At 40.6% G+C, this 15,491-nt stretch overlaps 1 protein-coding gene across 5 annotated transcripts in view; it reads left to right on the top strand.

Annotated features, from left to right (window-relative positions):
* Positions 1-10,397: 10,397 nt before the first annotated feature.
* Positions 10,398-15,491, top strand: part of TMEM62 (transmembrane protein 62) — a 34,386-nt gene continuing 29,292 nt past the window's right edge. For 2 of the 5 annotated variants that reach the window (XM_065940478.1, XM_065940479.1), the window contains exons 1-4: positions 10,398-10,648; positions 10,958-11,069; positions 12,357-12,494; positions 14,843-14,888. In XM_065940478.1, the coding sequence (XP_065796550.1) occupies positions 10,469-10,648; positions 10,958-11,069; positions 12,357-12,494; positions 14,843-14,888 (476 nt within the window). In that variant the 5' untranslated portion in view covers positions 10,398-10,468. Of the gene's footprint in view, positions 10,649-10,957; positions 11,070-11,221; positions 11,318-12,356; positions 12,495-14,842; positions 14,889-15,491 lie in introns of those variants that run through there. The other 3 variants (XM_065940482.1, XM_065940480.1, XM_065940481.1) reach the window with 3 other exon arrangements.

Consider the following 15,491-nt stretch of genomic DNA (forward strand, 5'->3'; position numbering starts at 1 on the left):
GGAAAACTCCACCTTCCAATCAGGCAAAGCAGTTCCATTTTCAATATGCAGAAACATGTAACCCAGATGCAGCTGCACAGAATACATATTACCACACCTTTTCCCCTACCTCCAACCACCTCTCCCCATGCTTAAGACCACCCTGCTAATCCCATAATATCACCCCCCCTCCACCCCCCGCCTTTGTGAGGCAGATCTGAGGCTTGTTCTCCCGTCTCCTCGCCTGGCTGCCTTGTGAACAAACTCCATCTCAATCATAAACCTCAGAGTCTCAGTGTTTGGCTTACTGTGTGTCACGCAAATGGATCTCACTGAGTAATAAGATGACTTCAAAGAACAATGACTTAATACAATTTTAGATTTTAAAATAAGGTTAGTTTAAGAAATCAGTTTAAGTGATCTGATGATAATTTTTACAACTCATGTTTATGAGTCACATGGTTCAACATGAGTATTGTTGACAGTGTATATTGTATTGTGAAATAACCAAGTGATAAATTTTCCCTTTAGTTCTGGGAAATTTTGTTTTCATGGTGAATTGCTGCTTGCTAACTTTATGAGATTACAAGAAATCTAGCTTTCTCCTTTGGCTATCAGGAACTGAGAACCAACTTTTATACTAATTTGTAGTGATTAGCTGGTCAAATCAGTATGTCTCTGGAGAATCATCATCATTAAATAAATGAATTCCTGCTTCTTGTTAAAATTAATTAATTTTTAAAGAATGAAGCACAGATGAATACTTTTAATGATAAAAGGCACACTTCATAGAGAAGATAGACATCCTAAACCACTAGACACCTAACAACAATGAAACAAAGATACATAAGGCAAAAATCAGAAGAAATGTAAGGGAAAAGAAAAAAATATATAATTATAGTGAGACACATTAACATTTCTCTGAGAATATTATCAAGTGCAGAAAAAATAAGAATAGAAGCATCTAGAGTGATACCAGTAGTAATTTAAATATAATAGATTTCTACTTATATTAATCATATTCAACACAAATATATTTAAAATTTTGTATCTTATACATTGTTATTAGATTCCCTAGGACATTTAGAAAAACTGGTAAAAAGATAAACATTACTAAATTTTGAAAAGTAGAATTCTTTTGTGTGTGTGTGATTCAGTTACATATACACATATATTTGAAATTATTTTCCATTATAGGTTATTACAAAATATTGATTATAGTTCCCTATGTTATACAGTAAACCTCTGTTGTTTGTTGCATATCAAATTTTTAAAAATTAGAAATCTAGCATTCTCTTCATACTGAGTCAAACAAGTGAAGTAAAAATGTCATAAATTTTTGAGTTAGGCAAAATTTCTTAAGTTTGCTAAAATATATATATTATACATAATATATAAGTGTATACAAAAGCTTTTCTACTATGATTGATAAAGGCTTAAGAAGGAACATCAAAAAGAAAAAAAAGAAATGGAGAAATTGGAACACATAAATTAATGAAATGGGAAAACTAAGTATGAAATAGAAAAAGTGAAATAAACTAGATAAAAGTAAAAGATTCTCATATAGTCCAGTTGTTTTTAAACATGGCTGTTCATTAGAAACATATCTGGAGCTCTGGCCAAAAAAAAACAATACCTGGGCATTAGTATTTTTCAAAAAATTCCAAGATAATTTTGATATGCATCTGGATTTGAAAAAGTGATTGCAGGTTTTTCTATTAAATGGTAGTTTTGGTGATAATAGAATTCTATTATTTTTCTGTTGACCAATCATGATACAATGGTATTAAGTGAGTAATAGTTACATAATCACAATTGTAAAATATATTGATCAGTTTTAACAATCAATAGACAAAACATAAAAGATAATTACAATTGCAAGCATAATGGGAACATGATTAACCTAACCATATAAAATAATCACATACAATTTGGGGGGTCAAGCAGAGTGATGTGGTGAGTGGCAGTGCATATGTGCACATGTTCAGTCTAAGTCAGTCTATGTCTTATGATGGGTGCATTTAATCTATTTACATTTAAGGTAACATCAGTATGTATAATCCTAGTGAAAGTGAAAGTGTTAGTCAGTCATGTCTGACTGTTTTCGACCCCATGGTCTGTCCATGGAAATTCTCTAGGCAAGAATACTGGAGTGGGTTGCTATTCCCTTCTCCAGACTATCTTCCCCACCCAGTGACTGAACCTGGTTCTCCCTTGCAGGCAGATTCTTTACCATCTGAGCTACCAGGGAAGCCCCCTGGTAATAATTTTATTACTGTTTTCTTAATTGTTTTGGGTTTATTTTCTGTAGTTTGATCTTTTCGTTTTCTTGTTTCCTGCATAGAGAAGTTCCTTTAGCATTTGTTGTAAAGCTAGTTTGGTGGTGCTGGGTTCTCTTAACTTTTGCTTGTCTGGAAAGCTTTTGATTTCTCCAACAAATATGAGGGTGAATCTTGCTGGGTAGAGTATTCTTGGTTGAGTTTCTTCCCTTTCATCACGTTAAATATATCCTGCCATTCTCTTCTGGCTTGTAGAGTTTCTGCTGAGAAATCCGTTGGTAGCCTGATGGGAGTTTCCTTGTACGTTTTTTGTCATTTTCCCCTTATTGCTTTTAATATTTGATCTTTGTCTTTAATTTTTATCAGATTGATTTCTATGTGACTCGGTATGTCCCTCCTTGGGTTTGTCCTGCTTGGGACTCTCTGTGCTTCCTGGACTTGGTCAACTATTTCCTTCACCATGTTAGGGAAGTTTTCAGCTATTATCTCTTCAAATATTTTCTCGGGTCCTTTCTCTCTCTCTTCTCCTTCTGGGGCCCCTAAAATGTGAATGTTTGTGTGTTTAATGATGTCCCAGAGGTCCTTAGGCTGTCTTCATTTCTTTTCATTCTTTTTTCTATATTCTGTTCTGCAGCAATGATTTCCATCATTCTGTCCTCCAGGTCATTTATCCTTTTTTCTGCCTCAGTTATTCTGCTGTTGATTCCTTCTAGTGTATTATTTATCTCTGTTTGTTTGTTCTTTACTTCTTCTAGGTCTTTGGTAAGCATTTCTTGCATCTTCTCAATCTTTGCCTCCATTCTTTTTCCAAGATCCTGAATCATCTTCACTATCTTTATTCTGAATTCTGTTTCTGGAAGGTTGCATATTTCCACCTCATTTAGTTGTTCTTCTGGGGTTTTACCTTGCCCCTTCATCTGGGACATACATTTCTGCTTTTTCATGCTGATTAACTTTCTGTACTGTGGCTTCCATTTTAGTTGCTGTGGGACTGTGTTTCTTTTTGCTTCTTCTGTCTGCCCTCTGATGGAGGAGCCTAAGAGGCTTGTATAAGCTTCCTGATGGGAGGGACTGGTGGTGAAAAAAACTGGGTCTTGCTCTGGTGGGCAGGGCCTGGCTCAGTAAAGCTTTAATCCAATTGTCTCTGGATTTATTTAATCCAGAGGTTGCACTACAATCCTTCCCTGGTAGTTTTTTTGGCCTGAGGTGACCCAGCCCCCATGGTCGCCATGGTTGGGTTAATGGTGACCTCCAAGAGGGTTTATGCCAAGGGGGACCTTCCCAGAATGCTGATGCCAGTGCCCTTGTCCCTGTGGTGAACCCCTGCTGACCCACACCTCCACAGGAGACCCTCCAACACCAGCAGGTAGCTTTGGTTCAGTCTTTTGTGGAGTCACTGCTCCTTTCCTGAGTTTTGGTGGGCACAAGGTTTTGTTTGTGCCCTCCAAGATTGGAGTCTGTCTTTCCCCCAGTCCTGTGGAAGTCTTGTAATCAAATCCCATGGGCCTTCAAGGTCAGATTCCCTGGGGATTCTTAGTCCCTTTGTTGGATCCCCAGGCTGGGAAGCCTGACATTGGGTTTAGAACCTTCATAACAGTGGAGAACTTCTTTGGTATTATTGTTATCCAGTTTGTGGGTCACCCACTTGGCGGGTATGAGATTTGATTTTATTGTTGTTGTGTCCCTTCTACCATCTTGTTGCAGCTTCTTTGTCTTTGTAGATGGGGGAGCTTTGTTTGGTAGGTTCCAGTGTCCTCCTGTTGATGGTAATTCAACAGTTAGTTGTAATTTTGATGCTCTTGCAGGAGGATATGAGTGCACATCCTTCTGCTCCACCATCTCCTAACTCTGTTCACTTTTGTTACTGAACAAATTTCATATTCACTGTTGCACAGTGAGGCCAAGTAAATCAAAATATTGGGACTCGGAGCAGAGAAAGGATTCTTGCAGGGTCAAGCAAGGAGAATGGGTGACTCATGCTCAAAACCCCTGAACTCCCTGTTGGTTTGGGGGGAAGAGTTCTTATAGGCAAAATTTGGGATGAGGGCTGTAGGATGTGTGGGTTTCTTCTGATTGGTTGGTGGTGAAGTAACAGGGCAGTATTCCAGGAATCTTGAGCTCCCATCTGAATTTACCATCCTCCACCTGGGTGGGAGCCCTAGTTCCTGAAGAGGAACTCAAGGATATTGTTATGTATATATTTCTTCAAGAGGAACTGCGACCTTGGAACTCAGGGGAAGTCAAGGAGGACAAATGGACCCTGTTTCCTAAAACAAGAAACAGACACAGGAAGCTATTGTACCCCAGAGGGCCCCATAACGTCCTGCTCTGTTTCATTTTAAGCACCTTGAGTGAAGCAGCTTCACTCAGTGTAATTCAGTACCTGAAATTCAAACTGCTGGCCTTTTCTCTCCCCAAAATGTCCGTTCCTATCCATCACATAACTTCTTGTTATATTCCATTTCTCAAAAATGATTTTCATATCCTTGAGGTCTTGTTGTTGTTGTTCAATCACCCAGTCGTGTCTGACTCTTTGCAACCCCATAGACTGTAAAACCTCTCCAAATGCATTTTTTTATTAGCTACATTGCCTGTATTTTAAATCAAATTATCTGAATCATGTCTTCTAAATTTGCTTTAAAGATGTCCATCTTGATGTTTTTCAGTAGAGCAGCGTTGTGAGTGTGTGGATGCTCAGTCATGTCTGACTCTTTGCAACCCCATGGATTGTAGCCCACCAGGCTCCTCTGTGCAAGAGGTTTTCCAGGCAAAGAAAACCTGGAAGGGTTTTCATTTCCTACTAAACCCTTTCCTAAAAGGGTTGCCATTTCCTACTCCAGGAGATCTTCTCTATCTAGGGATCAAACCCACATCTCCTGTCTCCTGCATTGGCAGGCAGATTTTTACCACTGCACCACTTGGGAATCCCCTAAATTCTGTTAGTTAAAAGCCACACCGTCTATGGTATTCTGTTATAGCAGCTTGAATGGACTAAGACGTCCATGTTGTGTATGTGTGTGCTTAGTTGTGTTCAACTCTTTGAGACCCCCATGGACTGTAGCCTGCCAGGCTTCTCTGTCCATGGGATTCTCCAGGCAAGAATAATGGAGTGGATTACTGTTTCCTTCTCCAGGGGATTTTCCTGACACAGGGATTGAATCTGCATCTCCTCTGTCTCCTGCATTGCAGGTTGATTCTTTACCACTGGGTACAGTGTTAGACAAAATCAGAAACTTTATTCATATATGTCTCAACACATACAATATAGCCCTAGTTTTTTTTCATCACTAAAGTTCCAAATTTTAGCACTAACTTTTAACTGTATTCTTCCTTCAAATATCCAACTGAAACTGTGCAACTCAGATTGGGACTTGAACCCACATTCTTATGACTGAGATCACACACCTGGTCTTAGGACTTAATGAAGCTCAGCTTCTTGATGTCTCATGGAAGAAATAATTCAGTGAGAGATGTGTAGAAATTGTTAGGCAGCCAGTGTAGGACTCTGAGACTTCATTCTTGTTTTCAATAAACATCTTGCTCCATTGACCTAAAGCTATACCCTTTGTCCCAAATTCCTGGAATGTGTCCTTGGTCTGATAAATTATCAGGACTCAGATCCAGGTAAAGGCAGTAATTAACTTCTATCCCATATACCTGAGGGAAAAACAACTAGTGATCATTAATCTTTAGCCCATATATCTGGTCCATTGTAAAATGGCTGAAAGTGAAAGTGAAAGTCACTCAGTCGAGTCTGACTCTATGCGACCCTATGGAGTATGCAGTCCATGGAATTCTCCAGGCCAGAATACTGGACTGGGTAGCCTTTCCCTTCTCCAGGGGATATTCCCAACCCAGGGATCAAACCCAGGTCTCCCACACTGCAGGCGGATTCTTTACCAGCTGAGCCACAAGAGAAGTCCAAGAATATTGGAGTGGGCAGCCTATCCCTTCTCCAGCAGATCTTCCTGACCCAGGAATCGAACTGGGGTCTCCTGCATTGCAGGCAGATTCTTTACCAACTGAGCTATGAGGGAAGCCTGTAAAATGGCTAGGGGGCATAGAAAAGAGAGGCAACTAAATACGAGGATCAGGAGAAGCCATAAAGATGTTAAGCTAAACATTGTGACCTTTAAACTGATTGGTTAAAAATGATGTATTTTAAGCACAGGAGCCAACCAAAAATGTACAGATTAATACTGGTAAGGATATAAACTGCTGTAAGTCCCACCTTTTCGGGCCTCTTTACCCGCTCTCAGTGTCTGTGCCGAGAGCTTTGTACTTTTCTTCTCTTTAATAAATCCTATTTGCTTACTACTGTGAGTGTTTGTGTGTTCGTTAAGTTCATTCTTTGGCTCCATGAATAAGAACTTGGATTCCCGTTTCAGTAGGTAAGAAGTGGATTTATTTAGAGAGAAACACACTTCACAGACAGAATATAGGCCATCATAGAAGGCAAGGGCAGCACCAGGATATGGGGTTGTCAACTTTTATTAGGGACAGATAATTTCATAGATTAGTGAGTGGGAGGAGTATTCTAGCTATTTGGTTGAAGGGATGGGGATTTCCAGGAATTGGGCCACCACCTACTTTTTGATCTTTATAGTCAGCCTTAGAACTGTCGTTGTGCCTGTGGGTGTGTCACTTAGCTTGTTGATGTGTTACATTGAGCATATACTGAGGTTCAAGGTCTAGCAGAAGTTGACTCATTTGCCATCTTGGACCTCAGTTCAGTTCAGTCACTCAGTCGTGTCTGACTCTTTGGGACCCCATGGACTGCAGCATGTCAGGCTTCGCTGTCCATCACCAACTCCCAGAGCTTACTCAAACTCATGTCCATAGAGTCGGTGATGCCATCCAATCATCTCATCCTCTATCGTCCCCTTTTCTTCATGCCTTCAATCTTTTCCAACATCAGGGTCTTTTCCATTCAGTCAGTTCTTCACATCAGGTGGCCAAAGTATTAGAGTTTCAGCTTCAGCATCAGTTCTTCCAATGAATATTCAGGACTAATTTCCTTTAGGATAGACTGGTTGGATCTCCTTGCAGTCCAAGGGACTCTCAAGAGTCTTCTCCAATACCACAGTTCAAAAGCATCAATTCTTCAGCACTCAGCTTTATTTATAGTCCAACACTCATGAAAAGACCCTGATGCTGGGAAAGATTGAAGACGGGAGCAAATGGGGATGACAGAACATGAGATGGTTGGATAGCATCACCAACTCAATGGACATGAGTTTGAGTAAATTCTGGGAGTTGGTGATGGACAGGGAGGCCTGGCGTGCTGCGGTCCATGGGGTTGCAAAGAGCTGGACACAACTGAGCGACTGAACTGGACTGAACTGAACTCTCACATCCACACATGACTACTGGAAAAACCATAGCTTTGACTAGACGGACCTTTGTTGGTAAAGTAATGTCTCTGCTTTTTAATATGCTGTCTAGGTTGGTCATAGCTTTTCTTTCAAGGAGCAAGTGTCTTTTAATTTCATGCCTGCAGTCACCATGTGCAGTAATTTTGGAGCCTGCCAAAATAAAGTCTGTCACTGTTTCCACTGTTTCCCCATCTATTTGCCATGCACGGATGGGACCAGATGCCATGATCTTAGTTTTCTGAATGTTGAGCTTTAAGCCAATTTTTGCACTCTCCTCCTTCACTTTCATCAAGAGGCTAGTTCTTTGCTTTCTGTCAAAAAGGTGGTGTAATCTGCATATCTGAGGTTATTGATATTTCTCCCAGCAATCTTGATTCCAGCTTATGTTTCCTCCAGTCCAGCATTTCTCATGATGTACTCTGCATATAAGTTAAATAAGCAGGGTGACAATATACAGCTTTGACGTACTCCTTTCCCAATTTGGAACCAGTCTGTTGTTCCATGTCCAGTTTTAACAGTTACTTCTTGTCCTGCATACAGATTTCTCAGGAGGCAGGTCAGGTGGTTTGGTATTCCCATCTCTTTAAGAATTTCCCACAGTTTGCTGTGATCCACACAGTCAAAGGCTTTGGCGTAATCAATAAAACAGAAATGGATGTTTTTCTGGAACTCTCTTGCTTTTTCAATGATCCAACGGATGTTGGCAATTTGATCTCTGGTTCCTCGGCCTTTTCTAAATCCAGCTTGCACATCTGGAAGTTCACGGTTCAAGTACTGTTGAAGCTTGGCTTGGAGAATTTGAGCATCACTTTGCTGACATGTGAGATGAGTGCAATTGTGTGGTAGTTTGAGCATTCTTTGTCTTTGCCTTTCTTTGGGATTGGAATGAAAACTGACCTTTTCCAGTCCTGTGGTTACTGCTGAGTTTTCCACATTTGCTGGCATGTTGAGTGCAGCACTTTAACAGCATCTTTTAGGATCTCCTAAAAGATCTTGGATCTAGTTGTTTCTTATCAGTTTATGTCATGTCTTGTGGCTATGTCAATACTTGTAAGGTTTGTTTCTGCCACATCCCTCTTGTTTCACAATCAGTCAAATTGTGTAGTTTCTATCTTTACAGTCCTTCATTTCTAATCTCAGTGTCCCACTCTTTCTGCATCAGGGCTTTGTAATTACCCACAACATGGATGTCTTGGTCCCTTCCCCAGTGACTCAGCAGTAAAGAATTTGCCTGCAATGAGGTAGACACAGGAGACACAGTTTCCATCTCTGGGTTGGGAAGATCTCTGGGAGGAGGAAATGGCAACTCATTCCAGTATTCTTGCCTGGAAAATCCAATGGACAGAGGAGCCTGGCCAACTACAGTTCAGGGAGTCGAAAAAGAGTTGGACAAGACTTTGCACACACACACACACACACACACACACACCACGGATGTCTTTGTCCATTCAGGCTGCTATAACAGTATCACAGACTGAGTCGTTTTTAACTAACAAATTTATTTCTCACTGTTCTGTAGGCTGGAAATTTAAGATCAGGGTGCCAGCTTGGTCATGTTCTGGGGAAGACAGTCTTCCAGGTTGCAGACTGCTGACTTCTTGCTGTGTCCTTAAACTTGGGTGGCCACAGTCTGCAGTGGCTTGAAGCAGGACTTTGGTTCCTCAGCAGGAATTGAAGTCAGGGTATGGCAGTGAGATCCCTGAATCCTCGCCACTAGACCAGCAGAACCAGTGGCCAGTAACAAAGCCTTGGCCAGTTGGCTTTGTAGAAATGAATTTCCACAAAGAGATGGAAAGTAGTGAAGCAAAGTAAAGTGTTTAGACAGGAAAGAGTACATGTGGATAGACACACATGAGTGGTCTCAAAGAGAGAGTCATGCCCTCCTGGTAGTTTGGGGCACTTATATGTGGCATTTCTTCCCAGTTTCCTCTGGCCAATCATCTTGCTTTATCTGGGTTTGAGTCCATATTTGGTTTACCTCAGGGTCCTCCCATGTGTGGAGTTTCCCTGGTGGTTCAGTAGTAAAGAATCCACCTCTACTGTCGGAGATGATTCAATCCCAGGGTTTGGAAGTTCCCCTGGAGAAGGAAATGGCAACCCACTCCAGTCTTCCTGCCTAGGAAATCCCACACACAGAGGAGCCTGGTGGGCTACAGTCCATGGGGTTGTAAAAGAGTCAGACACTGCCTGGCGCCTAAGCAACAATGCCTAGCCCATAAGAAGTATTTTTAATTGTATTAAACGAATGGCACACCACTGTTTTGGAGCATTATATAATCAAGCGCACATGAAATCAGGTTTAAGAAAAAAATTTTCTCACGAAGTATATGGATGAAATCTATAGAAAAATTAAAGGACGTTGTTGGTAATCAGAAGGGACCAGAGGAAGCCACCTGCCACATTTGCACAACGATTTAAAAAGCGTCCTCATATAAACTTTGGTTCTCACAACAACCCTGCAAAGTACGCTCTAGAGGTATTATTAACTCTGGTTTACAAGGAAACCCATCACCTAGGTCAAGCGTGATTGACTAAGGCGGAGCCGGGACGCCTCCCTGACCTAGGATCCTTCCCTGCCGCGCCTAGGCAGCCGCGAGCGGCGCTGGGGGACTCGGTTTCCTTTTCTCCCCCTGTATCACATTTGCAAACCCATCCGGAAGGCGCGGCCCGCCAGCAGGTGCACGTCCAGGCGCAGGTGCGGGCGGCGGCCGACCAGCCCGGCGCCCTAGGCCGCGCGACCATAGAGTCCGGAAGTGCAGCCCCAGCGGTTCCCTGCGGGCGCCGCTCGCTCCCAGCCCCGGCCACGCACACGAGGGCTGCGCTCCGGCGGGCTGAATGGCCGCAGGGCTGGCCGTCAGGGTGGTCGCCGGACTGGCGGCCGCGGCCTTGGCGGCAGTGTTCTTGGAACACTACGGCCTGGCCGGCCGGTCTTCACCACTGCCCCAGCCCCGCCGTCCCCGGCGCCCGCACCCTGCGCCGGGCCCCGGAGCCGGCAACATCTTCTGGGGTCTGCAGGTGACGCAGCGGGCGCCCAGGCTGGGGTGGTGGTGGTGGGGCGCATGGGGTTTCAGGGCGGGCGCCAAGCGGCGGGAGACGCCAGCAGTGTCCACGCGGGCGCGACCCGCTCCTGTCCCGGCCCAATCTCTGCGCTGGGGGCGGAGTGGTGCTGCTGCTGCTGCTGCTCGTGCTTGGTCCTCCCCTGGGGGATCGTGAATGCTCTGAGTCTTTGCCTTTTTCTTCCGCCGGAGAGAGCCCCTGGGTCGTCTCGGTCTGTGCTGCCTCCTCCTGACTCAGATCTCTCTGTTCAATACCCGCTTTCGGCAGATATCCGACATTCACCTGAGCAGGTTTCGCGATCCAGGCAGAGCTGTAGACTTAGAGATGTTCTGTTCTGAAACTGTTGACATCATTCAACCAGCTCTCGTCCTAGCAACAGGTAGGGACGATTCGTGCTGTCCTGTTGTCCTGTGGCCCCAATGGTAGAATGCAACCAGTGCTGCAACCTTTTAACTGAGGGACGTTAGGAGAACTCTAGCTGCAACCTCAGGTGAGCTCTCCTCCTGTAGAGGAGATGGGATATTGTAATTTCCTTTGCCTGTGGATAACTGAGTCAAGATCCGGGCTAAGTGATTTGCCGTAGCAAGATTTCGTCCTAGCGATAGAAGCAAGGCACGTGATTCTCATGTAAGTGTTCTGTCTGCTCTATCTGTATCTGTTTTGTCCTACGTCTAGATTTGAGAGAGATTTAAGGAAAGCCCTTTAACCAGGAATGAAAAGTTCTCATCCTTCTCCTCATATTCTTGTTCCTTTCTTTTTTTTTAATTAAACTTTTCCATTTTCTTTGCAGTATTAATCGATCTTATACCGGCAGTTGTTTGATGAACCCTTTTTTTTTTCACCCCTTCCTACCTCTGTGACTTGGTTCCCTGGAGTGTTCAAACCCCAAACCCTTTGCTTCCAACTGTGTTAAAGAAGAAGCTAAAGGAGCGTCTATCCTGGCCCTTGGGGAATTCATCTTCCACCCACCTTACAGAAACATCTCTGCCAATATGATGAAGCCCTCATTTTATGGATGATCTCAATTTCAAATGCTTAATTTCCTAGAAATTTTCTATTTCATTTTCCAAGCTACACCTTCCAGATTTTCTTGCTGTAGAATTAATACTTTGTTAGATCACATTTCCTGATTTGGGCTTTGGAAAATTAGGTTGCCATAGATATTAGGCAACTGCCCAAAGTGTTGGAATTTATTGTTAAAGAGTTTTCATTTTATCAGAGTTTCAAGATGCATTTTTACGGCTCTCTTTAAAGGTGTAGTTTTCACAACCCATTTCTAATGTAACAGGAGGTCAACTAGGCACTTGTTGACCTGTAAGAAACAAAAAATCCATGCTGAGGATCTTGTTTTATTTTTTTTTAGGCTGCACTATGTGGCATGTGAGATCTTAGGTCTCCAAGCAGGAATGGAACCTGTGCCCCCTCCACTGGGAGTGCGGAGTCTTAACCACTGAACTGCCAGGGAAGTCCCAAGGATCTTATTATTACTTTTTCTGAGAATCTTAATGTAGATGCCTTGCTTTGGATGCAGGCGGATTCATAGCGGTTCTCCTTAAACATGTTGAGTACTTTGAATATCTTTGCTTTTCAGTGTGCGTTAAAAAAAAGTTGAACCCCAGTCCAGTTTTACTTTGCATTGTGATTACCTTCTTTTGTACACCTGCAGGAGACCTGACAGATGCCAAAACAAAGGATAATTTGGGATCCATGCAGCAAGAGGTAGAATGGCAAACTTACCAGAGTATTCTGAAGAAGACAAAAGTCATGGAAAAAACGAAGTGGCTTGATATTAAAGGAAATCATGGTAAGAATGAAGTCCCACTTATAGTTAAGACTAGATCTTTATAGGAGCCCAGATTCTCCAATTTAAATGGTAAAATTATAAAATGGGACATTGTAACATAAGTTTATATACACTGAAGACCACAACTAAGAAATACAACTGTAATATGTGATTTTAAAACTTCAGATGTCACTATTAGACCTTGAGGGGGAAGTTGGTATGGTTTCTTTCTTCTTTACATGGAAGAAAAGCATATAGCAAAATCCATGGAGGTGGATGTTTAAAAAGATATAATTTTGCTGAGTGAAAGAAGCCAAATCCATAAGTCTGTATACTGTATAATTTCATTTATATGATATTCAAGAAAAGGCAAAACTAGATAGAGAACAGATTGTGGTTGCCAAGGGTTGGAGATAAAGAGGCTGACTACAAAGAGCGATCGTGAGATAATTTTGGGGGGTGAAGATACTGTTCTGTGTCTTGAGTGTGCTGGTAGATACATGACTGTGTGCTTGTCAATGTCTTTAGAACTGTACATCATAAAGATTGAATTTTGCTATATATATTTAAAAATTTAAGTGACAAGTATATCCACATATGCATAGAGAGAAATGGATAACCCCTTCCCAATTTTTTAGATTGTGATTGTTACGTTGGAAATGAACTATTTTCCAAGAGTCCTGATGGTAAATTTGTTTGTTTCAAAAAGGTTGACTTTCTTATTGATTATTTAAGTATTTCATTTGTCTGCTTCATTTTATTATTCCTTGCTGATGAATACCTATTTATATATTTTTTCAAAAGGTATATTTATAAATTCTATCTGGTGAAATACACAGCTATTAGTTAGATCAGAAAATGCTCTCTATAAAAACAGTTGATCCTTTGCTCACTGCAACTAGAGAAAGCCCATGTGCACAACAAAGAAGACCAGTGCAGCCAAAAGTAATGAAGAAATAAATCTTTAAAAACAACAACAAAAAAACCACAATTGACCCTTGAACAATGTGGAAGTTAGGGGGACCAACTACCAGGCAGTTGAAAATTCGGGTACAATTTTGCAGTTGGCCTTTTGCATCTACAGATTCAGCCAACTAAGGATCTGTAGTACTGTAATATGTATTTTAGAACAAAATTCACATGTAAGTGGATTTACATAGTTCAAATCTGTGTTGTTCAAGTGTCAACTATAGTTCTTACAAATTGGCTAGAAATTATAATTAAAGATATGATTCTGGCTTACAACTTTCTCTGGTATGTTTATATTCCCCCCCCCCCTTTTTTTCCTGATTTTAATTAGGGGTACTGGTCAAATTCTTTTGGAATAAAAAACAAATCTGTATATTAAAGTTTTCCAAGCCAAACTACTAATGTTATTTTAAGTAACAGATATCAATTGGAGTTTTGTGATTAAATAATTTGGATAGTCTTTTGGAGTTCATAATCATTTAATTTGACTTGTATAGGCATAAATGCTTATGGTATATATATGTGTGTGTATGCATGTATACACACACACACATATATATATATACATACATAAATCTTTATTAAGATTTAACTGTAACAGGGAGTTCCTTGGTGGTCTAATGGTTATGACTCAGTGCTTTCACTTCTGTGGACTGAGTTCAATCCTTGATCTGGAAACAGATCATGTAGGTCATGTCATATGGCAAAAAACCTCCAAGATTTAACTATAACAGAGTTGTTCTCTTAAGCAAGAGGATTATATACATGATAATATTTCTTTTGGCCTAAATTGAATTTACAGCTTATTCTCTTAAATGTATTAGAAATGTAGTGGATTCTTGGAAGTCAAAACTGATAAACAATTTTAGCTATTGCAATCAAGTAATCAAGCTCTATGAAATTCTATTTCCAAATAAGTATTCTATGATGTCCTTACCCTTTTTGCTTACCACTATATAACTTCTTTATTACTAAGTCTTTTTTAAGATTTAGGAAGAGAGGGGCTTTGGCCCTATTATCAAAGTCATCTGCTGTTTAGAAGTCCTTGACATGGATCTGTATATCAGCCATGAATCCAGTCCTTCTTGACTTTCAGAGTCACATGATTAAAATAGTAGCAACAGTGGTCCAGTCTTACAATATCAAATTGATTTATTCTCAGTAATGCATAATTCAAAGTATTTATTCTTCAGTATACTAGATGCCTTAATTAAGTTTCCAAATAATCTGAATTCTATTAAGTTATGAAATTTTAAAAATTAAAATTAAATGCCAGTCTAATTAATTGGCATCTGTCATCTAAAGTGTTATTGAAAGAATTGTCATTTTTCTTCAGTCATTAACATGTTTGCATTTTTCTTTTTAATTTAGATGATGTTTGCTCTTTTCTTTTTAATTAGATGCATTCAACATTCCAAGTCTGGAGAGTGTTGAGAATTATTACAGGTACTGTAATGAACAGAAGATAGACAACAATATAGAGTTTGTGTTACAAAGAGGGTGCAGTCAATTCACTTAATGGGTGATAACATTTTTTAACAGAGAAAAGAACCTCTGGTAATTTAAAAATGGAGCCTTTTAGTTGTTTATCATTATTATTTTGGTGATTCATTTTTGTTTGTTTGCTTAGACCTCCCTTTATTCTTTTCATTTCATATAATTTGATGTTTTTTGTTGGCCAGTGGTACTTTTATTATTTTATACAGACTTTTTTTTTTTTTTTGCTGTTGATATACAGCTGTTGTCATTTTTGTTTGCTTAGACCTCCCTTTATTCTTTTCATTTCATATAATTTGATGTCTTTTGTTGGCCAATGGTACTTTTATTATTTTATACAGACCTTTTTTTTTTTTGCTGTTGATATACAGCTGTTGATATACAGTCTGTGGACTTTAAGAATACTAAGCTACTGATTCTCTTAGCCTCTGGGGTGGCTGAAGAGCACAGTTGGTCACTTCTGGGTGCTTTGTCCAATATGTCATACAAATATTTTTTAAATTTATGTGCATGAATATGAAAAAGGCAATGAATATGAAAGGATCTTTGAAT

Source organism: Muntiacus reevesi, chromosome 7 (assembly GCF_963930625.1).
Source record: "Muntiacus reevesi chromosome 7, mMunRee1.1, whole genome shotgun sequence".
Lineage (NCBI taxonomy): Eukaryota > Metazoa > Chordata > Mammalia > Artiodactyla > Cervidae > Muntiacus > Muntiacus reevesi.